Source organism: Agelaius tricolor, unplaced genomic scaffold (genome assembly GCF_023055355.1).
Source record: "Agelaius tricolor isolate 1412-34295 unplaced genomic scaffold, bAgeTri1.0.p SCAF_94, whole genome shotgun sequence".
In the NCBI taxonomy this organism is placed as follows: domain Eukaryota; kingdom Metazoa; phylum Chordata; class Aves; order Passeriformes; family Icteridae; genus Agelaius; species Agelaius tricolor.
In genome coordinates this window covers 371,423-397,529 of record NW_027269354.1, presented here as the reverse complement: position 1 = coordinate 397,529, position 26,107 = coordinate 371,423, and the positions used below count along the sequence as shown (strand labels likewise).

Genomic DNA, 26,107 nt, shown 5'->3' with positions numbered 1-26,107 from the left:
ATCCATCCATCCATCCATCCATCCATCATCCATCCATCATCCATCCATCCATCCATCATCCATCCATCCATCCATCCATCCATCCATCCATCCATCATCCATCCATCCATCCATCATCCATCCATCCATCCATCCATCCATCCATCCATCATCCATCCATCATCCATCCATCCCCCATCAGTCCATCCATCCATCCATCATCCATCATCCATCATCCATCCATCATCCATCCATCATCCATCCATCCATCATCCATCCATCCATCCATCATCCATCCATCCCCCATCCATCATCCATCCATCCATCATCCATCCATCCATCATCCATCCATCATCCATCCCTCCATCCGTCCATCCATCCATCCATCCATCCATCCCTCATCCATCCATCCATCCATCCATCCATCCATCCATCCATCCCCCATCCATCCATCCATCCATCCATCCATCCATCCATCCATCCATCCAGGTCCTTTTGGTCTGGGATGGATTTGATTCCTAAGCACAAAGTCTGGCTGGCGGGTGGTGCCTCCTCTTGAGCACCTGGGAGGCTTTAGCCCATCCCTCACTCTGGTTTGGGATCACCCAGGCTGGGAGAGCAGGGTCAGCCAGGGACTCAGGCCATGCTACTCCAGCCTTTATCTCATCTGTGGTTGGTAACTTTGGTAATTCTCCTTTGGAAGGGCTGGATTTGGGATCAGAGCAGGGCCTGGGACTGCTGGGACATTAGGGACACCAGGGCTGGGCTGTCACCCCTCAGGAGCAGGTGAGGAACTGCATTTCTCAGTTCCTGAGCAATGTGAGCAGGTCCTCAGGAAGGCAGGGGAGACTCCTGCATTTCCCAGGGGTGTTAATCCCTGCTGCCAGGCACACAGGAACACACTTCCAGCTTTCCCCCATAAAACAGAGGCTGGGGCTGATTGCACCCTGCTAATGATGAAAGTTAAGTTTTCCACTTCATCCTCTGGGCACAGGAGCTGTGGGTTTATGGAGAAGGACACGTTAGCAGACACCAGTTTGAAGTGTAAAGCACAGCTGACCCTCTGGGCATCCCCTGGCAACTCCTGCACCTCCCTTTTGTGCCCCTCCTGGGGCTGGCAGGGGCACTGGTGACCCCAGCAGGACACAGGCTTTGTTACCAGGTGGATTTTTGGTTCGTTTTGCTGCCTGTGTGAGCAGTGCCTGTTGGAGGATGAGGTCACAGCTCTGCTGCCAGCTCTGCCTGGGAGGGATCAGCTGCAGTAACCCCCAGGCTGCTGCTTTGGGCATGATTGCCCAAGTTCTTGACCACTGCACAGGGCCCACCCCGGTGAAGTTTGGGACGGAGCCCTGCAGGCACAGCCAGGCCCTTCTTGTGCCCAGCAGTGTCACAGGCACGGCACAGCCCAGTCCTGATGCCATCCCTGGGTTGCCCTCCCTCCCCAGGGCTGCCCTCTATCCCTGGGGCTGCCCCTCTGTCCCTGGGGCTGCCCCTCAGTCCCTGGGTGCCCTCTATGCTGGGGTGCCCTCTATCCCTGGGTGCCCTCTATCCCCAGGGTGCCCTCTGTCCCTGGGGTCCCCTCTGTCCCTGGGGTACCCTCTATCCCTGGCTACCCTCTATCCCTGGGTATCCTCTATCCCTGGGTGCCCTCTATCCCCAGGGTGCCCTCTGTCCCTGGGTATCCTCTATCCCCAGGGTCCCCTCTATCCCTGTGTACCCTCTATCCCTGGCTACCCTCTATCCCCCGAGTGCCCTCTATATCTGGGGTGCCATTCCATCCCTGGGTCTGCCCTCCATTCCTGATCTGCCGTGCATCCCTGGTGCTGCCCTCTATCCTTGGGGATTTCCTCTACCCCTGGAGCTGCCCTCTACCCCTGGTGCTGCCCTCTATCCCAGGGGTGCCCTCCATCCCTGGTGCTGCCCTCCCTCCCTGCCCCGTGCCCACCCCACCCCTCAGCCTGTCCCTCACTGCCTTCCCTGATCCCTTCTGCCCCACAAAATCCTGCCCTTTGTGAGATGGCTCACTGGGGATGGTGGGATTCCATCAAAGCTTGGCCTTGATGCTCTTGGAGGTCTTTTCCAGCCTTAATGATTCTACAGTTCTCTGATTCTTTGATTCTCTGATCCCTTTTCCTTCTCTCCCTCCCCGTTCCCTGCTCTCAGCAGCCTCCTCCTGTTGTCATAACAACGAGCACCAGCCCGGGTGGCCGTGCCAGCCCTTCCAGCTCCAGCAGCTCCTCCTGGGAGGGAGCAACAGCCCCAAACCATCTGGCCGAGGTGGGGAGGAGCCCCGGCGGCCCCGGGCAGAGGGACAGGGGCTGTGTCCCCTCTCACACCGTCCCCAGCACGGCTGGGGACACGGGGCACAGGAGGAGCTGTCTCTGGCTGCTCTGTGCAGCACAGCCCCAAATCCCTCCTTCCCCTCCTCCTCCTCCTCCTCCCAGCTCCCTGGGGACCCAAATCCCTGGAGCCAATTCCCAGCTCCTCTCAGGCCTCTCCTTAGCAGAGCTCCAAATCCCTGGAGCCAGCTCCCCATTCCTCTCTGCCCCAAATCCCTGGAGCCAAATCCCTGTTCATCTCAGCCCCAAATGCCGGGATCCAAGTCCCCATTCCTCTCAGCCCCAAATCCCTAGAGCCATGTCCTTGATGCTCTCAGTCCCAAATCCCTGGAGCCAGGTCCCTGTTCCTCTCAGCCCCAAATCCCTGGAGCCAGCTCCCTGCTGCTCTCAACCTTCTCCTCAGTGGAACCCCAAATCCCTGGAGCCAGGTCCCTGTTTCTCTCATCCCCAAATCCCTGGAGCCAGGTCCCTGCTCCTCTCAGCCTCTCCTCAGTGGAACCCCAAATCCCTGGAGCCAGGTCCCCACTCCTCTCATCCCCAAATCCCTGGAGCCAGGTCCTTGATGCTCTCAGCCCCAAATCCCTGGAGCCAGGTCCTTGATGCTCTCATCCCCAAATCCCTGAAGCCAGGTCCCCACTCCTCTCATCCCCAAATCCCTGAAGCCAGGTCCCCACTCCTCTCATCCCCAAATCCCTGAAGCCAGGTCCCCACTCCTCTCATCCCCAAATCCCTAGAGCCAGGTCCCCACTCCTCTCATCCCCAAATCCCTAGAGCCAGGTCCCTGTTCCTCTCAGCCCCAAATCCCTGAAGCCAGGTTCCTGCTGCTCTCAACCTTCTCCTCAGTGGAACCCCAAATCCCTGAAGCAAGGTCCCCATTTCTCTCATCCCCAAATCCCTGAAGCAAGGTCCCCATTTCTCTCATCCCCAAATCCCTGGAGCCAGGTCCCTGTTCCTCTCATCCCCAAATCCCTGGAGCCAGGTCCCTGTTCCTCTCATCCCCAAATTCCTGGAGCCAGGTCCCTGTTCCTCTCATCCCCAAATTCCTGGAGCCAGGTCCCTGTTCCTCTCATCCCCAAATCCCTGGAGCCAGGTCCCCATTTCTCTCAGCCCCAAATCCCTGAAGCCAGGTCCCCATTTCTCTCAGCCCCAAATCCCTGGAGCCAGGTCCCCACTCCTCTCATCCCCAAATCCCTGGAGCCAGGTCCCTGTTCCTCTCAGCCCCAAATCCCTGGAGCCAGGTCCCCACTCCTCTCATCCCCAAATCCCTGGAGCCAGGTCCTCATTTCTCTCATCCCCAAATCCCTGGAGCCAGGTCCCTGCTCCTCTCAGCCTCTCCTCCCTGTGTGACACCTCCCCAGCACGCAGCACCCCCAGGCACAGGCAGCTTTTGGATGGGGCAAAGGGTGGCAGGGCAGGAGCTGCCCAGGAGGATTTCGGGGTGAATAAAGGGAATTGATGGGCTGAGTGCAGCTCAGTTCCTGAGGAGGAGCAAGTGGAAGGGGGAAATTCCAGATTTTTTTATAATAATCCTATTTTTTTTTCCCTTAATTTTGTGTCCAAGGCCAGGCTGGACAAGGCTCTGAGCACCCTGCTCCACTGGGATCTGTCCCTACCCAGCTGGGGCTGGACCTGCATGATCTTTAAGGCCCTTTCCAACCCAAACCAGTCTGGGATTGTGGAATTCAGCCTGGCCTCTGCAGAGCATCCATTGCTCACGGCCTCAGCTCTGTGAGGTGGAAAAAAAGGAGGAAAAACTGGAATAAAACCCAATTGTGGAATTTCCATGAGGGCAGCACTTCCCCTGCAGGGATGGGGTGGCTGCAGCAGAACCAGGATTTATCCAGATGTGCCTCCAGGGAGCTGGGAAATAAAACAGGAATTAAAGGATGCCACTCACACACGTAGTGATATGTTGGGACTTTAAAATTTATTCCAACATGCTGTTTTTTTAAAAATACGCCCAGACCGAGCAGACAATCTGAGCTGTAGTAAAGGCAATATTATACTTGTAAAAACTTCTCATTCACAGTACAGATGTCATTTACAATAAGGGTCACAAACATCAAATACTGAGTATTTTTCTTTTTTTTTTGTTGTTTTCTTGTTTTTTGTGTGTTTTTTGTTCAGTTTTTTTTGTTGTTTTTACATCAGACTGTGCTTTTTACCTGCATTTTTTTTTTGCACTGATATAACCATACAGACATTGCAAGATGCAAGTGTAGAAACTGGAGTTCAAATAAAATTACAGGCAAAACTACCAAATTCCATTGGACGCTGTACATATTTACAGTACCATTTTTTGGAATGTATTGCCATTTTAAGAACATATAGAAACTTTCTACAGACTATTCCACTTACAGAATACATACACCTTTTAGAAAAAAAGGCAAATATTTATCTTACATGAGACCATGTATATTAAATTTGCGTACACATTATTATTATTATTAATTATTATTATTAATTATTTTTTACATTACATTTACTAAAGTGATCGTAAGTGCCATCATATCTCAGTAATGAAAACAGATTGGTTTTATGCCATCAGGACTGATGTTTTTTAGTTTATTTTTTTTTCTTTTTTTTTCTCTTTTTTTTTTTGTAAATAACTTACAATACGGTTTTATTTGTAAATACTGTGCAATAGACAGAAATGTTAAAAGGAAAGGAAAGAAAAAAAAAGCAGATGATGAACAGGGGAAAAGCAAGGAGAGCAGGGAAGGGCTAGATCAAATCCTGGAGGATTTTGCATGGAAATTGGGATAATTTGAATGATTTCTCCTAGGATATTGCTTGTTCAGGTGTTGTCCCTGTGGATTTTGGACAAAACTCGAGGCAGGGAAAGCTGCAGATGTGCTGGGCAGGGGAAGGCAGAGCCCCAGCCCCGGCAGGAAGGATTTGGGATGCTCTGGCTGGACACAGGTGGGAATTACCTGCCCTGCCCCAGCAGGACCCAGCAGCTCAGCAGGGCTGGATTTGGGATCAGAGCAGGGCTTGGGACTGCTGGGACGTTAGGGACACCAGGGCTGGGATGTCACCCTTGGGAGCAGGTGAGGAACTGCATTTCTCAGTGGGAAGCTGGACATTCACAGCTGTTTCATGATGGATGCAGCTCCTGGGGATCCAGCCAAGGAGCTGGCAATAATCCGAGCTGGCAGAGCTCTGCCTCGAGGATAGGGTGGTTTGGGGAGCCCTCTCCTCATCCCATGGTCTGCTCAGCCCTGCCAGACCCCGAGCTCAATTTAGGAGCTAAATCCCTGCTGCAGCACAAAGGAGTTGCTGAAATTCCAGAAGTGCTCAAGATTAAGGTCCGGGAGCTTTCTGAGCTCTGCGTGTCAGTCCTGGTATAAGAACACAGTCAGGGAGTGATCCCAGAGCTTGGGCCAAGTCCTCTGTGTGCAGGAGGAATTCTGGCTCCAGAGCATCCCTGTGTGATCCGGGAGCTGCATGGATGGGAGCCACCCAAACAGCTCAGCAGGGTGAAATAGCTGTGAAAATAATCAGTGGAATATCCCCATGGGATTGGGGCTGATGGAGCAGCCACACCACAGGAGGAGCCAGGCCGTGCCCTCATGGATTATAAATTGGAGAAGCTCTGCCATGAGAAAAGCAGAGGATTTTATTTCCATCTGCTGCTGAACAGGGAGGGCTGGGCTCTGCTTCTTCATTTACATTATTAATACATTCTCTGGTAAATTATCCCACTTCTGCAAAGCCACCCTTTCAGCCATTGTGGGAAGCAAAAAGGGATTCTCTATATTCTCCATCCCTGTTTTGCAGGCAGAACAGACATTCAGAGCGACTCGAAAAGCTGTGACCAGCAATCAGCTTCCACCGAGGGTGACACAGGGAGACCAGAGGGGATCCGGCTGGGAACGGCAGCCACGGCTGAGGGCTGGGGATGACACCCAGCCCTATAAAAATCCCGGGAGTGACATTCCTGCGCTCCTCGGCCGAGCACGGGGCAGAGGGACGCACTTGTGTGCCCGCAGCCAGAGATGCTGGTGCTGGTGCTGCGGGTCCCTCCCGCGGAGCTCTGAGCTGGCAGTGCGACCATTAGCCCTTAATTAGCAAGGAGTTATTTTTGGGGGGAGCCTTCTCGCCCCTGGGTACAGCGTGAAGCACCATTTCACCCCAGCCAGAGAAGCCAAACTGGGTTGGGACTCGGTTTTTTTGTGCCCATCTCCTGAGTTTGCGGCGGTCCCTGCCTGCCCCGCTCCGCGGCTGCCGGGGATGGGGAGGGGATCCGGGCAGGGAATGTCCCCGGGAGCACCTCAGCCCTTTCCCAAACTCCTTGTCCTGGGTTCTTTTTGGCCCCGGCTGAAAAGATCTGGATGGCTACGCACAAACTGCCCGGACGCTCCGCAGCTGAGATGCAGAAAGCTTCGAGCTGCTAGGAAAGCTTAAAAATCCTGATCATGACAATAATAAACCCCCACAACAACGACAACAAAATCATCAATAAACCAATGTAAAGACTTCAGGGTTTTCTTGGGCTTTTTTCCCTCCCCTTCTTTCCACAAATGACAGAGGGGGAAAAAAATCCACAGAAAGTTTAAATAGATTAAAGGTTGAAATGCAGTTACAGGAAGAAGCTGAGCAGATTTGATCTAGCCCAAAACTCACGGCAAATGCACCAAAAAACCAGACACAGCTGCTGCAGTACTTTTATGTACCATACATATATATATATTTATATATATATATGTAAAATTAAATACAAAAAGCTACCTTGGATCAAGTTAAGAGTGTGACAAGGGGCAGAAAGTGGCCAAAATCGGGGAAATCTCTCGATTTCATGGGTGGTTTCCAGGGATGCTCACACCAGCCCCGGCCGAGCACTCCACTCCCACTCACCCCGGGATTAGGCGCGGATTAAGCACGCACTTAAAGCCTGAGGAGGGTTTAAACCGCTGCTCAAGAGCTCGAGTGAACCGAGCCGAGCTCCAGCCCCTGCTCTGCCTCTGCAAACAGGAGCAGCTTCCAGGCTCGGGGCCAAAAAAGGGGGAGATGGGAAAAAGGGAAACCTGATAAAAGTGCTAATTAGGGGATAAATGGGTTCTGGACGTTGTTTTGGTCAGTGTCACAGCCTTAATGGTATTTCCATGATATCTTTTTTTTTTGTACTTAATTCCTTTTACAAGAAGAGCAAAAAAAAAAAAGAAAAGAAAAAATGACAGAAGATTATTAAAAAATTTCTATTCTTTGCCCGTGAAACGGGAACAGTTCATAGCTCATCAAGTCTGGCAAGGAAATATGTTCTCATTCAGAATTTTATTTGATTCCTTTTATTAATTTTTTTGTATTTTTATTTTTTTTTAAAAAGTGTATTATGTACCCGATAAACTGGAACAGCTCTGAAAGAAGAAAGAACTGGTCCATTGGTTAAATATTTATATCTTTTTTTGTTATTGTTGTTAAAATAAAAAAAAAAAAAGAGGTTTGTACAGATTCCATCAACCAGAAAACCCTCTGAAGTAGTAAAGAACCTGCCGGGGTAAATGACTTGAAACTTTGTGGTTTAAAAAGCTGTGACAGAGGAATGGCTCTGTTGGGGTCACTCTGGATTTGGTATCAGATTTATTGGCAGTTCAGGCCTTTGCTCTGCCAGGGATGCTCATCCCGAAAAATCTGCTCTGGAAAAAGCTGCTGCGCATGCATAACAAGCTGATTTTGCAAGCATTCACCATTCACCATCAAAATTTTTATCTCCCAAAACCAGCCAGAAACAGGGCCTGTCCATGCCAGAGGGGCTGAGCTGGGGATGTCCCACGCCAATAAATAAATAAAGGTGAGAAGAGGAGCCAGAGGCACCGAGAGCCCTGGAGGAGGAGCAGAGCCCAGAGCCCTCCTGCATCCCTGGAAATCCCAGAGGGAGCCTGGGTGGGGTGGGATGGGATGGGATGGGATGGGATGGGATGGGATGGGATGGGATGGGGGCAGCTTGTCCACAACTCAAACATGCTGGAGGGAGAAATGGTTTCAAGGCTGAGTTCCTCCCCCTCTGACACCAAGGGAGGGTTTGCAGAGGCTCCCCCAGCCCAGGCAGGGCTTTGCCGGGCGCTGCGGGAGGATTAAAGCAAAGCAAGCAGGAGGCTCGTCCAGCGAGAGACCCTTCCTGGCACGGGCTCTACATTCCATACATTCCTACCTTCTCGCAGGTAAATCTTTGAAGAAGAATATTTTCTTTTTTTTTTTTTTTTTTTTTTTAGTTTTTTTTTTTTTTTTAGTTTTTTTTTGTCCCTTTTTTTAAATTTTATTAGAAAAGTGCTTTGCTGGGTTCTGCAGGAGGGAGGGGTGCTCGCGGTTTGTCGTCCTCTTTTCGAGGGACAGTTTCTCTCCCTGCACACAACGAACCTCCCCTGCTCAAGGGAAGTGCTACTGTTCAGTCACAAGGTCAGGGTAAACACGTTTTTCAAATGTAAAGCAGTTTCAACTGTTTAAAGCACAACCATAGGGATGCGAGGAAAAAGAAAACCAAAAAAACCAAGCACTTTGCAAGAATTAAATAAAGCATGTAATAAATACGAATCATAAACTTCTGTACACAGGAGCAAGGGTTTGGGGTTTTTTTTTCTTTTTTTTTTTAATCATTTAAGCAATATAAAAAAAAGTTTTTTTCTGTTTTGCTTTTGTTTTCAGTGCATCTTCTTCCTCTTTAAAATGCTTAACCCTTTCCTTTCTGCATCTCTCAGGCCCAGGATTACGCACACCTAAATGGCAAAAAAGACAAGGTCTAACAAACCCCCTTTCCAAAAAACTCTAAAAAAATATTCACAGCCTCAAACAGTTTTGTACATTTCAAGCAACAAAAGGTATAGAAAAAGGCACAAGTAACTGCATACATGTGGAGATAATACCAGACTGGGACAAAGAAAACCAGGAATTTTCCATGGGTTTGGTCATTCACTAGAGTGCTTCTTATGATTATACTAAAGGAAATAGTGTTGAAAATGTCTGTTGATTTTACAGAGGAAGCCTAAAGGTGGAACAGCTGGCGGAGGCTTAAGTACTTCCCGCGTTTTCATCCACCTTTTTGTGAGTTTGACCTAAATCGGAGTGCTCTGGGTGTGGGCTGCTCCCGCCGGGCTCTCCGGAGCGGTTCCTGGGGCGCGGGGCCTGGGGGTGGCCAGGGGGGGCTTCTGAGGGGCTGTCCCTGGCCAGCGAGGGGACGGCTGAGATGAAAGTGCAGGCTGGTTCCGAAGGGGTGCTCGAGCTGCCCGATGGCTGCTTGCCCGTGGCTTTGGAGGGTTCCTCCCCGTTGGCCGAGGGCTCCACAGAGGGTTCCTTGGGCGTGCTGGGGCTGCCTGGGGACACCGAGGCCCGCGGCCGCTCCGCCGGGCCGGGCTCGGCCTCCGCCGCGGGCCCGTGCTCCTCCTGCTCCTGCTGGAGCTCGCTAGTCCTCATCTTCTCCTCCGAGAAGCCACCACCCGCCGGCTCCGGGCTCAGGGTGTACTTGGAGACCTTGGCCACGGGGGACACGGACGCCGATGAGGGCTCTGGAGGGCTCTGGGGCTCCCCGTCCCTCGTGGCGGCCCGGCTGAGCTGGGCGAGGCCGCTGGCTGCGGGGAAGTGTCCGCCTTGGAGGGGCAGCGCGGGGCCGGGCACCAGGCTGGCGTGGGAGCTGGGCCTGGCCTGCACCATCTGGATGCCCCCGATGGGGATCATGGGGTACGGGGTCCTGGCGAGCTGCTGCGAGTGCAGCGGGAGGTGGCTGAAGACATTCTCCTCCCCTCGGCCGGGAGCGTGGAGGTCGTGAGGGGCCTGCAGCAGGGGCCGGGGGCACGCGGGCGGCGGGGTGCCGGGGGAGCAGGGCGGGCTGCGGGGTTCCATCTTCTGTGCCAGGGGGGAAAGAAGAGCTGGGTCAGTGTGACACACAGGGATGGCCTCCAAGGACTGGGGTTAGGGTTTTCTGTGGGTTTGAGGGAGGTCACTCAACTCAGGGAGATGTGGAACCCCAAACCGTTAAGGTGAGGAGCAGCACAACCCACAGCGTTTCCCTTCTGGGACAAATATGCCCGTGGTGTGTTGGGACACAGATCCAGGGATTTGGCTTAGGCCTGGATCATTATAAAATCAGAGAATTATTTGGTTGGAAGAGACCTTTAAAGGGCACCTTGTCCAACCCCCTGCTGTGGGCAGGGACATCTTTACCGTGTATCTCCCAGCCCCGACCAACCTGGCCTTGGACACTTCCAGGGATCCCCCTGGGCAACCTGTGCCAGGGCCTCCCCGCCCTCTGAGTAGAGAATTTCCTCCTTAGCTCTAGGATGGATCTCCCCTCTTTTAGTTTCAAACCATCACCCCTTCTCTCAGAGCTGCCTCTGGAACACTGGCAGAGCTGCCAGCGTTTGCTGCCAGCTGAGCTTCTTGGGATCCCTGTCAGTGCAGGGGGTTCCTGAGAGCCCAGAATGAGGTTATTGTATATTTATTTATTTATTCATTTTCACTGTGCTTTCCTAAAGCAGGATTGCATCCTTACAGCTGCTGAGTGCAGGGATGCTTCCAGTGAGAGGCAGCATCAGCTCCAGCACACCCAGCAGTGGGTCCCCACCACCACCCTCATGGGGTGCTCTGTGCAAATCAAGGGTTCAGACCCTACATTTTACCTTTTCCTCTTTCTCTCTCGGTGCTTCCCATAGTTTCCTAACGTACATCATGGAGAGATATGTGGCTAAACAGAAATGGATTAATTAGTGATGAGGTTATGACTAAATCCCTGCACAGGACTCCCAAGAAGAGGAAGCAACAGAAACTGAAATCAAATTTCAATTAAGATTGGGGTTGGAGATAAAATGTGAGGATCCACTGGAGGGCACATTTCTTTGTAGGATTACGGGGAATAATTCCCTGATTCTGTGAGCTGGATCTCTGAGGAGACAGCAGAGGAAAGCAGCAAAAGAGAACAGGAAAGAGAAAAAGGAAGAGCCACCAAAGGTAGTGTGTGCTGGGTCAGCAGTGACAAGCCTCAACACTGCTCAATGTCACTTATCCACAGGAAGCTGTGGCTAAATCACTTCAGGGATGCTGGGAAACCCCAAACAAATATTTCAGTGGTGCAACAATCACCACGGGGAGAGACTGCCCTAAGCAAGGGCCAGTGGGAAGGGAGATGGTTGTGGTGGGACTTGGCAGCGAGCCTGACACTGGAACTGAGCTAAGATCATCTTCAAGCTCTGTTTGGGACCTGATAAACCCTTCTCTGGTCTTTCTGTCTCTTGTGGCCTTACCAGGAATGTTAATTTTGCAATGAAAGCCCAGCTGTCCATCGTGCTGATAAAGGGGAATTTTTTCCATTTAGGTTTTTGCTGGTGCTTTGGAGGCACACAGAGAAGTAACAGTGGTGGCTCTGGGTGCAGAAGAAGAGCAGGAAAATGAAGCCAAAAGGTAAATGTGACCAAAGGAGCTGAAAGATAGGAATGGCAGACAAGCAGGGCTTAAAACATTGTCTCCTGCTGTGGGTTTGGGAGGGGATTTGCTCCAAGCAGAGGCACTGGGACGTTATCCTGACAGAAGAGCTGAAGGATGAGGGTTTCCAGAGCCCTGGGATTCACCACAAGAAGTGGATTGACAGGAGAGGGAAACAGCATTAAAAGAAGCCAAGGCTTGGTCCTAAAGTAAAGGAGAGTCTCTGAGGTGAGACAAAGACTCAGAGTGGAAGGGAGCAGGAAGGAGGCCCCACAGGACAGAAGGTTAGCATGGGCATGGGAGAAAGGTCTGGAGAAGCCCTGGCTCAGCATCTGGGGTGGCAGGGGTTCTGGAAAGGCCTCTCTCTCCCCAGTGCAGCCCCTGAGGGCTGGAGCCTCTCCCCACAGTGAGGGGATCTCACGTTCCTCAGCACAACTGAGAGCAGAGCCAGGCACTCCAGCAGGAATGGGAAATATTCCCCCAAACCCCCATCAGTCTGCCTGCAGCCCTGGGAGGAACAGGAAAATTCCCTTTACCCACAGGATTGGATTTGTCCAGCAGAGAGATTAAATCATGTTCTGGACCCAGTGGGAAACCCCTCTGTGTGCTGAAGAGAGATGAAATGAGAGCTGTCCAAACAATCATTTCTCAGCAGCTCATCCAGCAGAGCTGGCTGTGGGTGGACACAGGGCTCAGCCAGGGCTGGCTCAGGTCACTGACCACTGGGAAATGGTCACAGCTCCAACCCAGCCAGGGAAACCTCAGGGATGGGAATGAAATTCCCAGGAGCAAAAAGGCTCTTAGAGACAATTAATCATTAAGAGTTTGTCCTTGCTGATTGTCCCAGCAGGACTGGCTGGCTCAGGAGTAGGAATAACCCCTTGGAGAAGGGATAACTTTATTTCTCTCCAACTGAGAAGGGCAGGACCCAAATGGGTGCAAAACCCACTGTTTTTTTTGCACCCAAATGGGTGCAAAATCCCCTGTCCCTGTTCTCAGGGTCACTTGTGACAGTGACAGTTCTCAGGGTCACTTCTGCATCACAGCCTTCACCAAAAACCGTGTCAGAGACCACCCTGTGGGGACCAGAGGGCAGCAGGGCACTGGACTTACCAGCTTGGACTCGTAGAGCTGTAAGTTTTTGCCAAAGAACCTGTGAGGTAGAGGCATCGAAGAGAATATCCCGGGCTGGGCTTGATATGAGCTTGGAACTTTGTCCTCTGCTGATTTGCTCGTGCCAGGCAAGTCCTCTTTGCCAGGGGGTGGATACCTGGCCAGCTCCAAGCAGCCTGGAGACAAGACTTTCTTCAAGGAGAAGTACCTCAGGGATGCCATCTCTCTGCTGGGCGACGAGTGCCTGGCAGGGGCCGCTTCTCCATCAGGGGGAAGGGCTGTCCTCGGGGACAGCTCCCTCCGGGGGGACAGGTGCCTGCTGGGCGACAGCTCGAGCCTTGGGGACACGCATCTCAGGGGAGAGGCCTCCCTCCTGGGAGAGAGGCGCTGGCAGGGGGACAGCCCCCTCCCTGGGGACAGGCACCTCAGGGAGGACAGCTCTGCCGTGGGGGAGAAGCGTTTGGGGGACGTTTCGTTTTTGGTCAGTGCGTGCTTCCTCGCCAGCACTGCTCTGCTGCTGCTGCTGCTGCCACCCCCTCTGCCACACTCCTGGCTCGGGGACCACCTTTTCCTCGGGGAGGTGTCTTTGGAGGTCGACAGGTCCATGGCCAAGGACATCTGTGGCCTGGTGACAGATTCTCTCTCAGCAGGAGCCAAGCGCTCGGTGGAGGTCAGAGCTGGTCTGTGGAGGCTCAGGAAGCTGTGGCACACAGCAATGTCACTGCTGTCTGCTGACCACTTGCTCTCCAGCCCTGAGGAGGAGGAGGCCTGCTGGCCTTCCCCTGCTTTCGGGGTGCTGGAGGCAGCTTCTTGAGCTGGGGATGTTTGGGTGCCTTCCTCTGGAGAGGACGGGGAGCCCCCTGAGGAGGGCAGCAGGAGGGTGCCGGCTTTGCCTTCCGGCAGCTTCGGCGCTGGCTCGTCTTGGCTCTCCTCTTCCTCCTCATCTTCCTCGTCCTCGTTGTCGTCGTCGTCGTCAGATTCCTCGAGGTCTGAAAACTGGTGCTCCTCGATGGGCTCAGATCCCTCCCGCCCCTCAGAGTCCTGGAAAAGGTCTTCACTGGTTCCTGGAGGCAAACACAGAACAGAGAGTAGAAAACCTTCAGGGGCGATTTCTGTGCTATATCTGCTCACCAAACACATGTAATGGCCTGGTTTTGTGTTAAATCTGCTCACCAAACACATGTGAGGGGCTATTTTTGAGTTAAATCTGCTCACTAAACACATGTAAAGGGCTATTTCTGTGCTATATCTGCTCACCAAACACATGTAAAGGGCTATTTTTGTGTTAAATCTGTACACCAAACACATATAATGGGCTATTTTTGAGTTAAATCTGCTCACTAAACACATGTAAAGGGCTATTTCTGTGCTATATCTGCTCACCAAACACATGTAATGGCCTGGTTTTGTGTTAAATCTGCACACCAAACACATATAAGGGGCAATTTTTGTGTTAAATCTGCACACCAAACACATGTAATGGGCTATTTTTGTGTCAAATCTCCTCATAGAACACATGTGAGGGGCTATTTTTGTGTTAAATCTGCTCATAGAATACATGTAAGAGTCTATTTCTGTGTTAAATCTGCTCATCAAACACATGTAAGGGGCAATTTTTGTGTCAAATCTCCTCATAAAACACATGTGAGGGGCTATTTTTGTGTTAGACCTGCTCACAGAACACATGTGAGGGGGTATTTCTGTGCTAAATCTGCACACCAAACACATGTTCAGGGTCTATTTTTGTGTTAAATTTCCTCACAGAACACATGTGAGGGGCTATTTTTGTGTTAGACCTGCTCACAGAATGCATGTAAGGGGCTATTTTTGTGTAAAATCTGCTCACCAAACACATGTTCAGGGTCTATTTCTGTGCTAAATCTGCTCACAAGCTCTAAGGGCAGAGAGGATCTGGCTGCTCCTGGGTCTGATCATCTCCTGCTTTGAGCTGCAGCCCTGCCATCTCTACTGCTGCTGATCCCAGCAGATCCCAGTCAATCCCACTCCACCCCAGTTCCAGTTGCAGCTCTGGCAGCATACACAGCCCTCAGTCCCTGCTGGGCACCTGCCACACTCTTTATTTGCTCTAAAATGCAAAAAAACCCCATCCTTTAATAGGTGAGAATGGCATCACCTTCACCCTCCAGTGGGGTTTGATGATTATTTGTTAAAATGGTGACTCCAGAATATCCACAGCTGCCACCAGCTTCATGTGTTGGGCCTTTTCCTGCCCAGATTTCATGACAGATAAACACCAGCAAGGCAGAACTTTTGCTAAAAATCCAACAGGGTGGAAGGAACCTCAGTGGATTTCCCTGGGTAGGATAAATTCCAGCTGTGCTTTGAGGGCAGAGGGTTTGGGGCTCTGTAAATCAGAGCTTGCAGGCAGTGAGGAGGATAAAAAAGCAAATTCTACAGGATTTGAAATATTTCTGCAGGTTAAAACATCTCCATGCTGCCTGAAGGGCCAGCAGGAGCTTTCTGAGCTGGGTACCTATTGGATTTTCAGCGTGCCCTGTGGCAGGAGGAATGATGAATCTGACTCCATGTTTTCAGAAGGCTAATTCATTATTTTATGATACTATATTATATTAAAGAATACACAGCACCAAGTCCCCATGATGGACTAAAACCCTAATTTGGTTTATTTGGAACGCCAGGGCCTGCAGGAAACACTTGGCATTCCCAATCCTGTGGATTTTCCCATGGCTGTTATCCAGCCAAGAGTCTGCCTGGAGCTGGGAACAGAAAGGAGCAGCTGACCCCAGTTCCAAACATCCCTGGGGCACAGCCATCCCTGCAGCTCCCCTATTGGATTTGTGGGGTGTCCCGAGGAAGGGAGGAATGGTGAATCTGACTCCATGTTCTCAGAAGGCTAATTCATTATTTTATGATACTATATTATATTAAAGAATGCTGTACTAAACTGTACTAAAGAATACAGAAAGGATATTTAGAGAAGGCTAAAAAAGATAATAATGAAAACTCGTGACTCTCTCCAGAATCTTGACACAGCTTGGCACTGATTGGCCAAAGAGTGAAAACAACTCACAGTAAAAACTAATAAAAACAACCACCTGTGGGTAAACAATCTCCAAACACATTCCACATGAGCAAACACAGGAGAATCAAATCAGATAATTATTGTTTTCCTTTTTCTCTGAGGCTTCTCAGCTTCCCAGGAGAAAAATCCTGGGCGAAGGGATTTTTCCAGAAAATGTGACTGTGACAGGTACCGAGCTGTCAATGCTCAGAGGAAAATCTGCTCCTCCTGTGGCAGGAGTGCAGAGCTGCTGGCAGCAGTGACAGCAGTGACAGCCCGGACAGGGCCGCTGGGGACAGCCACTGGATGTCACTGCAGCCCAGCAGAACGGCACTGCCGGGGGCCTGCCCTGGGAATGCCACCCGGGCCCAGCCAGGGGCCAGAGCTGCTGGGACACCTCGGGTCGGGGACTGCCAGCAGAGCACGGAGATGCTGGGACACCTGTGGGTGACACCTGTGTGTGACACCTGAGTGACATCTGTGTGACACCTGTGTGTGACACCTGAGTGACATGTGTGTGACAAGTGTGTGACCCTAATGTGATACGTGACACCTGTGTAATACCTGTGTGTGAGACCTGAGTGACATCTGTGTGACACCTGTGGGTGACACCTGTGTGTGACCCCTATGTAATACCTGTCACCTGTGTGTGACACCTGTGTAATACCTGTGTGTGACACCTGAGTGACCTGTGGGTGACACCTGTGTGTGACCCCTATGTGATACCTGACACCTGTGTGTGACACCTGTGTAATACCTGTGTGTGATACCTGAGTGACATCTGTGTGACACCTGTGGGTGATCCCTGTGTGTGACACCTGAGTGACATGTGTGTGATATCTGTGTGACACCTGTGGGTGACCCCTATGTGATACCTGACACCTGTGTGTGACACCTGTGTAATACCTGTGTGTGACACCTGAGTGACATCTGTGTGACCCCTGTGTGTGACCCCTGTGTATGACCCCTGTGTGTGACACCTGTGTGTGACCACTATGTGATACCTGACACCTGTGTGTGACTGTCACAGTCACATTTTCTGGAAAAATCCATTTGCCCAGGGTTTTTCTCCTGGGAAGCTGAGAAGCCTCAGAGAAAAGGAAAACAATTCTTCTCTCATTTGCTTCTCCTGTGCTGTGCTCATGTGGAATGTGTTTGGAGATTGGTTACCCACAGGTGATTGTTCCATTGGATTCTGCTGGGAGTTGTTTTCACTCTTTGGCCAATCAGGGCCAAGCTGTGTCAGGACTCTGGAAAGAGTCACGAGTTTTCATTGTTATCTTTTTAACCTTCTGCAAGTGTCCTTTCTGTATTCTTTAGCATAGTTTAGTATAGCATTCTTTAATATAATATAGTATCATAAAATAATAAATTAGCCTTTTGTGAACATGGAATCAGATTCATCATTCCTTCCTGCTATGGGGGACCCTTAAAATACCACAAGTGACACCTGTGTGACACCTGTGGGTGACACCTGCGGGTGACACCTGTGTGACACCTCTATGTGATCCCTGTCTGTGACACCTTTTTGTGACAAATGTGTGTGAAATTTGTGTGCCCTGATGAAGGCAGGAATGATGAATCTGACTCCATGTTCTCAGAAGGCTGATTTTTTATTTTATGATACTATATTATATTAAAGAATACTATACTAAACTGTACTAACGAATACAGAAAGGATACAGACAGAAAGCTAAAAAGATAATAATGAAAACTCGTGAGTCTTTCCAGAGCCCTGACACAGCTTGGCCCTGATTGGCCAAAGAGTAAAAACAACTCCCAGCAGAATGCAATGGAACAATCACCTGTGGCTAAACAATCTCCAAACACATTCCACAGGAGCACAGCACAGGAGAAGCAAATGAGAGAAGAATTGTTTTCCTTTTCCCTGAGGCTTCTCAGCTTCCCAAGAGACAAATCCTGGCTGAAGGGATTTGTTCAGAAGATGTGAATGCCACACTCTCCCTGGAGAGGGATTCTGGATTGTGAAATCCTCCATGGTGACGGAGCTGCTGGGCCTGGGCTGTTTGCAAAGCCCCAGGGGAACTGAGCTCAGAACAAATATTATTCCAAACTCCCAGCTGCAGGCTGAGCTGAGCAGATTTCCTGCTTGGAACAGGAATGCGTTTCACTGGCAGAGCTGGGAGCCAGCCCTGACTCTGCCTTTGGGGCTGGGGACAGGCAGGAGCTGTGCCTGGCCATGGTGCTCTCCTTTCCTTGCCCCAGCTGGGACAGAGGAATCCCTGTCACTGGAAATGCCAAACTTGCCCCAGTCAGGGGTCAGGAGTGAAGGGAAAGTGAAGCCAGCCCCAAAGGGAGGAGCTGATTGCATTTGCCACCACAAATTCCAGCAAGGGGAACATCCCAGAGAGTCCTGGGACAGCCCCAGGGAATTGCTTTGGCATCCTGACACGATCCCTGCAGGCAGGGACAGAGCTCAGACCTGAGCCAGGCTTCCCAAATTCATCCTGCTGAGCTCACGGGCAGAGAAAGGGCAGGGCTATAACAGATATTTTTGTTTGATGTTTGGGAGAAATGATAAGGAGGATTTTATTTTATTAGAAGGTTAAATATTATATTATATTATATTATATTATATTATATATCATATCATATTATATTATATCTTATTATATCTTATTATATCTTATTATATGATATTATATCTTATTATATTATATCTTATTATATGTTATCATATTATATGAATTTGTTAAGTATTTAATTGCACAACTCTACAGTAATTTGTGACTGTTAGTTTATAGTTTTGATACATACATACTTGGATTTAATTGGTTAGGGAATTAAAACACATATTAGAATTTAATTATTGATTTTTTTTAGGCAAACAATTTTTTACAATGTATTTTACTTGTGAACAAACACAGGCTGCAGCAAATGAGATAAGAATTGAGAATAAAAGTATTGAGAATTGAGAACAAAGGTAAAAAATATCTCTTATTGAGATAAGAATTATCTCAATAAAAATGGAGATAATTTTTCCTTTCTCTGAGGTTCAGAGAATGCGAATCCCAGAAATTTTTGGGGAAGTTGCATTTTGCTTTTCTCTGTGAAATGTGTGACACAGGGCAGGGAGGGAGGGAGGGATGGAGGAAGGAGAGAGGGAATTAGTGGGAATGTGTCCTGCTGACAGCTTTGTCTGAGGCTGCCTCTCACTCATTCCATGTGTGTTATTTATTCTCCCCAGCTGGTACCAGCCCACCGAGCCCAGCCCAGGCAGGAGTGAGGATTTATACTCCAATCTCCTTTTATAGTAACACCCATTGCTTTCTGCTGCCCCTTAAATAGAAATACAAACAATCAAGTGAAATACAACTCCAGTTTAAAATAATCCAGGGAGTTTTAGGAATTGCTGCTCCCTCCCTGCCTGCCCCCAGAGGAAAGCACAGCAACCTTCCTGTGCTGCTTTGTGTCACGTGGAAATTAGAGCCTATTTTATTATTATTATTTAATTAAAACAGCTCATTTTGTTCTTGTTCTGAGTCTCTTTGTGAGGAAGAGAGAGGACACAGGGGAGGGCTCCTTGCAGCCCCTCACCCTGAGAGCAGGGGCTGTGATCACAGCTGGGATCTCGAATTTCTCATGCACCTTTCTGCCATTCCTGGCTTATTTTCTCATCCATCCAAGCAGCCCCAACCATCAGAGGCCAAAATCCCATTTTCTGCCTATCTCCTTGGCTGCTGTGTTTAACACTGACATTTGTGAGCAATGGGCCTCTGCTCATGGAGCAGAATATTCCCATGGCCAGCAGAATATTCCCTGGTTTTACCAGGTGGGAGAGAAACTGGGAGGAAGGAAAGGAAACCTCTCCTGACCCCATCCCTGCCAAGGGAACCTCTGTGCACCCCCTGAACAAACCCACAGGGCTCTGCAGCGATGGAATGGGAGTGGGAATGGTGGGAATGGGAAATGGGAAAGGGGAAATGAGAAATAGGGAATGGGAAAGGGGAAATTGGAAATGGGAATGGGAATTGGGAATGGGAAATGGGAATTGGGAATGGGAAATGGGAATGGGAAATGGGAGACTCCCCTGTGTGACACTTTGGGGACTTCCTGTAATTCCAAACTGGCCCCGAGTGCTGCCACAGGGTCCAGAGAGCCCAGGGCAGCTTTGCCTCAGAGACACCTCCCAGGGCTGGGGGGACAACAGCCCTGCAGCCTCGGGCAGGGGGGACAATGGATTCACCGATGTCACACTGACAATGTGACACTGCTGCTGTGTGACACTGCTGCTGTGTGACAATGCTCATGTGTCACTGCTGCTGTGTGACACTGCCCATGAGTGACACAGCCCCTGTGACACTGCTGCTGTATGACACTGCCTGTGTGTGACACTGCCCCTGTGTGACACTGTGTGTGACACTGCTCTGTGTGACACTGCTGCTGTGTGACACTGCTGCTGTGTGACAATGCTCATGTGTCACTGCTGCTCTGTGACACTGCCCATGAGTGACACGGCCCCTGTGACACTGCTGCTGTGTGACAATGCTGCTGTGTGACAATGCTGCTGTGTGACACTGCCTGTGTGTGACACTGCCCATGTGTGACATGGCCCCTGTGTCACTGCTGCTGTGTGACACTGCTCTGTGTGTGACACTGCCTGTGTGACACTGCCCATGTGTGACACTGTGTGTGACACTGCCTGTGTGTGACACTGCCCCTGTGTGACATTACCATGTGTGACACTGCCCTTTGTGACACTGCTCTGTGTGTGACACTGCTCTGTGTGTGACACTGCTGCTGTGTGACACTGCTGCTGTGTGACACTGCCTGTGTGTGACACTGCCCCTGTGACACTGCCTATGTGTGACACTGCCCCTGTGTGTGACACTGCTCTGTGTGTGACACTGCCCCTGTGTGACACTGTCCATGTGTGTGACACTGCCCATGTGTGACATTGCCCATGTGTGACACTGCCCGTGTGTGACACTGCTGCTGTGTGACACTGCTGTGTGTGACACTGCCTGTGTGTGACACTGTCCTGTGTGACACTGCCCCTGTGTGACACTGCCCCTGTGTGACACTGCTGCTGTGTGTGACACTGCTCTGTGTGTGACACTGGCCATGTGTGACACTGCCCATGTGTGTGACACTATCTGTGTGTGACACTGCCATGTGTGACACTGCCCCTCTATGTCACTGCTGCTGTGTGACACTGCCCATGTGTGACACTGCCCATGTGTGTGACACTGCCCAGGAGTGACACTGCCCCTGTGACACTGCCCTGTGTGACACTGCTGCTGTGTGACACTGTTGTGTGTGACACTGTCCGTGTGTGACTCTGCCCCTGTGACACTGCCACTGTGTGATAATGCCATGTGTGACACTGCCTGTGTGTGTGACACTGCCCTGTGTGTGACACTGCCCCTGTGACACTGCCTGTGTGACACTGCCTGTGTGTGACACTGCCCATGTGTGACACTCTCTGTGACACTGCCCCTGTGACACTGCCCGTGTGACACTGCCCGTGTGTGACAGTCTGTCTGTGACACTGCCTGTGTGAGCCCATCCCTGCAGCAGCACAGCCTGCAGGCAGGCACAGAACCAGAGCCTCAAAATAAAATCATCAAACCATCAAAAATCAAATGTCCTACTGTGTCGCCAACCCCAGCCAGGGCACCCAGGGCTCCCAGGCTCCCAGTGACCCTGCCCTGGTCACAGCTCTCAGCAGGAGCCTGGGGGGCACAAAGTGCTCCCCATGTGTGGCAGGGTGGGCCCTGCCCTGGCTCCTGCCCTGGCTCCTGCCCCTCCCTCATACCCCAGCAGCTCTGCACAGCAAAGGCTGGGTTGGTTTTACCTTCCTCGGCTTCCAGATCCACCAGTGAAGATACCAACACGCCCAGCTCCTGACATTTTTTGCTGTGGGCCTTTGACTTCATGTGTTTAGTCAGATTCCCTGAAAAGAAGCAGAAAATCCATTTTACTCAAATATGGCTCCTTTTTCCCCCTTCTTTTTCCCCATTTTAAATTTATTTTCTCTTTTTCTTCGGATTTTTTCTTTTTTTTCCCTTTTTTTTTTCCCCTTTGCACGCCCAGCAGTCACAAGTCAAAACCCTCCCTGACCCAGCCAAAGGTCCCTGACTGTCCCCAAGCCTTGCCCACTGCAAACCCCTGGTGACACGAGGCCAGGTCCCCCTTCCCTCCTTTTGCTGCTGCCCCAGGGTGCAGGATGAGGTGCAGGCAGGGTGTGGAACCTTCCAGGGCTTGTGCAGCCTGGAAAAACTGCTGGGGCACATTCTGGGGCTGGGGGAAGAGATGGCCTGGGCTGCTTTCAGCTGTGAGGCTGCAGCAAATTAAAAATGGGAGGAAAGCAGGGATGGGAAACACATCCCAGTGTGGCATCATCATCATCATCATCATCATCATCATCATCATCATCATCCTCCAACCTCATCCCAACAGCCCCACCTGTCTGGAGAGGACACCACAAGGCAGAGCAGTTCTGCCCTGGAAATGTTCCAAAACCACTTGGGGATGTGGGACTTTTCCAGCTTGAATGGTTTTATGAAGGTGCAGCAAAGAAAAAATGGGAGGAAAGCAGGGATGGGAAACACATCCCAGTGTGTCATCAACATCATCATCATCATCATCATCATCATCCTCCAGCCTCATCCCAACAGCCCCACCTGCCTGGAGGGGAGAACATCCTCAGCACCACAGGGCAGAGTGGTTCTACCCTGGAAATGTTCCAAAACCAAGTGGATGTGGCACCTGGGGACGTGGGGCAGTGGTGGTGGCCTTGGCAGTGCTGGGGAAGGGTTGGGCTGGATGATCCTGGAGGGCTTTTCCAGCTTGAATGGTTTTATGAGGGTGCAGCAAACTAAAAATGGGAGGAAAGCAGGGATGGGAAACACATCCCAGTGTGTCATCATCCTCATCCTCATCCTCATCCTCCAACCTCATCCCAACAGCCCCACCTGCCTGGAGAGGACACCACAAGGCAGAGCAGTTCTGCCCTGGAAATGTTCCAAAACCACTTGGGGATGTGGGACTTTTCCAGCTTGAATGGTTTTATGAGGGTGCAGCAAAGAAAAAATGGGAGGAAAGCAGGGATGGGAAACACATCCCAGTGTGTCATCAACATCATCATCATCCTCATCCTCCAGCTTCATCCCAACAGCCCCACCTGCCTGGAGGGGAGAACATCCTCAGCACCACAGGGCAGAGCAGTTCTACCCTGGAAATGTTCCAAAACCAAGTGGATGTGGCACTTGGGGATGTGGGGCAGTGGTGGTGGCCTTGGCAGTGCTGGGGAAGGGTTGGGCTGGATGATCCTGGAGGGCTTTTCCAGCTTTAATGATTTTATGAATTTACAATAAACTGAGGGTTGGAGCTGCTAACAAGAGGAGAAAACCCTGCATTCCCATTTTTCCCCAAAAGAATGGCTCAGCTGCTCTGGAAACATTCCAAAAACACGTGGATGTGGCACCTGGGGACGTGGGGCAGTGGTGGTGGCCTTGGCAGTGCTGGGAAGGGTTGGGCTGGATGATCCTGGAGGGCTTTTCCAGCTTTAATGGTTTTATGAGGGTGCAGCAAACTAAAAATGGGAGGAAAGCAGGGATGGGAAACACATCCCAATGTGGCATCATCCTCATCCTCATCCTCATCTTCCAACCTCATCCCAACAGCCCCACCTGCCTGGAGGGGACACCACATGGCAGAGTGGATCCACCCTGGAAATGTTCCAAAACCAACTGGATGTGGCACTTGGGGATGTGGGGCTTTTGCAGCTTTAATGATTTTATAGTTCTATGATAAAATGAGGATTTGAGCTGCCAGGCAAAGGGGAAATCCCTGCATTCCCGTTTTCCCCAAAAGATCAGCTCAGGTGCTCTGGAAATGTTCCAAAACCAAGTGGATGTGGCACTTGGGGACATGGGGCTTTTCCAGCTTTAATGATTTTATGAATTTACAATAAAATGAGGGTTTGAGCAGCCAACAAGAGGGAAAACTCTACATTCCCACTTCCCCCCCCACAAAAAAAAAATGGCTCAGGTGCTCTGAAAACATTCTAAAAACACATGGATGTGGCACCTGGGGATGTTGGGGTTTTCAAGCTTTAATGATTTTATAAATTTACAATAAAATGAGGGTTTGAGCAGCCAGCAAGAGGGAAAACCCTACATTGCCATTTTCCCCAAAAGAAGGGCTCAGGTGCTCTGGAAAGCACCAAAGGGCTGGGCCAGCTCAGCTCCTTGAGCAGGAGGAGCCTTGGACACCCTCTGGAACTCAGAAATTCCCAATGAGGCTTCCCCAGGGCCAGGATGGGATGTGGGGTCACTGGGGCTGCTCTGGGATAGCTCAGAGGGCACCTCTCTAATTCTGCCTCCCAAATTACAGGCAGGCTAATTAGAGACTAATTAACCCCAGTTACAGGCCAGGGAAATGCTGAACAAAGGGGAGCATTGGCTGGAGGGGATGGAGCAGGCAGGAGAATGAAGGGTAGGAGAATTAAAGCAAAAATGTCCCATTTTCCCTTTTCCTCTCTACAGCTCTTCCTAAAACCCCAACTGGGATTGGGAGGGACCTAAAGCCCATCCAGTCCCATGGGCAGGGACACCTCCCAGTGTCTCAGGCTGCTCCAAGCTCCATCCTGGCTCTGGACACTTCCAGGGATTTATGGGATGGTGAGGAGGAAGCTGGGCCCTGCTGAAGGAGTGCTTGAATTTCCCATCCCCTGCTGTGCCCTCAGCCTTGCTGGCACTGACACCTGAGGGCATTGAGGAGCACCAGGCTTGGTTTTCTCATCAAACAATTTAAAAAAACAGAGGAAAACCAGAATTCTCCTACTTTATTGCAACCTCCAGGGAGGACTGAGGTGCTGCAGTGCAAAGTCCCAGGCTGGGGGAGCACAGGGGGCCCCTCTGAGCCTCTCCTCCTGCTGCTCTGGATGTCAGGGATAAAAAAGCCACTATTCACTGGAGCACAGCATTACCCGTGGTGCCACAACCACCCAGCTGCCACCTTGATTTCTCCTGAGCCCATGAATTATTTATTTCAGCCCATTTTATACAAAATGGAGCAGCTCCAGCAGGAAACACCACGAGAGACAAAGGCTGACTCTATATCCCTGTGTGTCTGGCACCCAACCTGGACGTGGATTCAGGGCATATTTAATAATTTGAATGCAGCAAAACAGCTCCAAATAAGAGAGATTTATTCTATTTAAGCCTTGTGTTTAACTGCCCTGAGCCCCCTGGTCAGGACACTCAGGTGTGAGGATGGGCTCAGCTCCCTGCTCCAAACCAGAGCCCCTTTCCCCACCCCAAAGCAGGAGTTTTGTCATGGCCCCAAACCCACCCCATGAGCCAGGAGTGTGTTCTCACAGACACCTCTGCTCCCAGTGAATCACCAGGATTGGTGACAAAAAAAAATGAAAAAATGAAAATGCAAACTGAAAAAAAAACCATCCCCATGCACAGTCCCAGCTGTGGCCTCACGGAGCTGGAATTTCATTTTGGAAATGAGCAGCAGCAAGAGCAGCCCAGACCGAGGCAGTGGCTGCAAACCCCCTGTGCTGCTGCCTGTCCAGCCAGCTCTGCCCCACCCCTGCTCAGCCAAACCCTGCCTGGAGCCCCTCCAAGGGCAGCAAACACAACCCCAGCAGTGCCTGCTGTGAGCAGGGGCCTTGTGGGGACCCAGCTCAGTGGGGAGGGGACATCCCCAGCGTTCTGCTGCCCCCAAACCAGCCCAGAAATCCTCTGTGCCACCAACAGCCCTGGGAACAGCAGCAGGGAGACGCAGACCTGAGGGAGCAGCAGGAATTCCTGAGCAGAGGGAGCTGCTCAGTGCCAGGCTTTGCTCTCAGGTCCTCAGGGCCACTCTGAGGCCACCGTGGCCACCTCAGGCATCCAAAAGCCACCTCAGATGTCCAAAAGCCACCTTGGCCACCTCAGGTGTCCAAAAGCCACCTCAGATGTCCAAAAGCCACCTTGGCCATCTCAGGTGTCCAAAGGCCACCGTGGCTGCCTCAGATGTCCCAAGGCCACCTTGGCCATCTCAGGTGTCCAAAAGCCACCACAGCCACCTCAGATGTCCAAAAGCCACCTTGGCCACCTCAGGTAGCCCAAGGCCACCATGGCCACCTCAGATGTCCCAAGCCCACCATGGCCACCTCAGGTGTCTCAAAGCCACCATGGCCCCCTCAGATGTCCCAAGGCCACCATGGCCCCCTCAGATGTCCCAAGCCCACCGTGGCCACCTC

General features: G+C 51.1%; 1 protein-coding gene across 3 annotated transcripts in view; it reads right to left on the bottom strand.

The window, feature by feature from the left end:
• Positions 1–4,223: 4,223 nt before the first annotated feature.
• The window catches only part of HIVEP3 (HIVEP zinc finger 3), a 341,059-nt gene continuing 319,175 nt past the window's right edge, over positions 4,224–26,107 (bottom strand). For all 3 annotated transcript variants that reach the window (XM_071418862.1, XM_071418861.1, XM_071418864.1), the window contains 3 exons: positions 21,701–21,799; positions 12,840–13,903; positions 4,224–10,154 (listed from right to left, as the gene is read on the bottom strand). In XM_071418862.1, the coding sequence (XP_071274963.1) occupies positions 9,324–10,154; positions 12,840–13,903; positions 21,701–21,799 (1,994 nt within the window). In that variant the 3' untranslated portion in view covers positions 4,224–9,323. The remainder of the gene's footprint in view (positions 10,155–12,839; positions 13,904–21,700; positions 21,800–26,107) is intronic.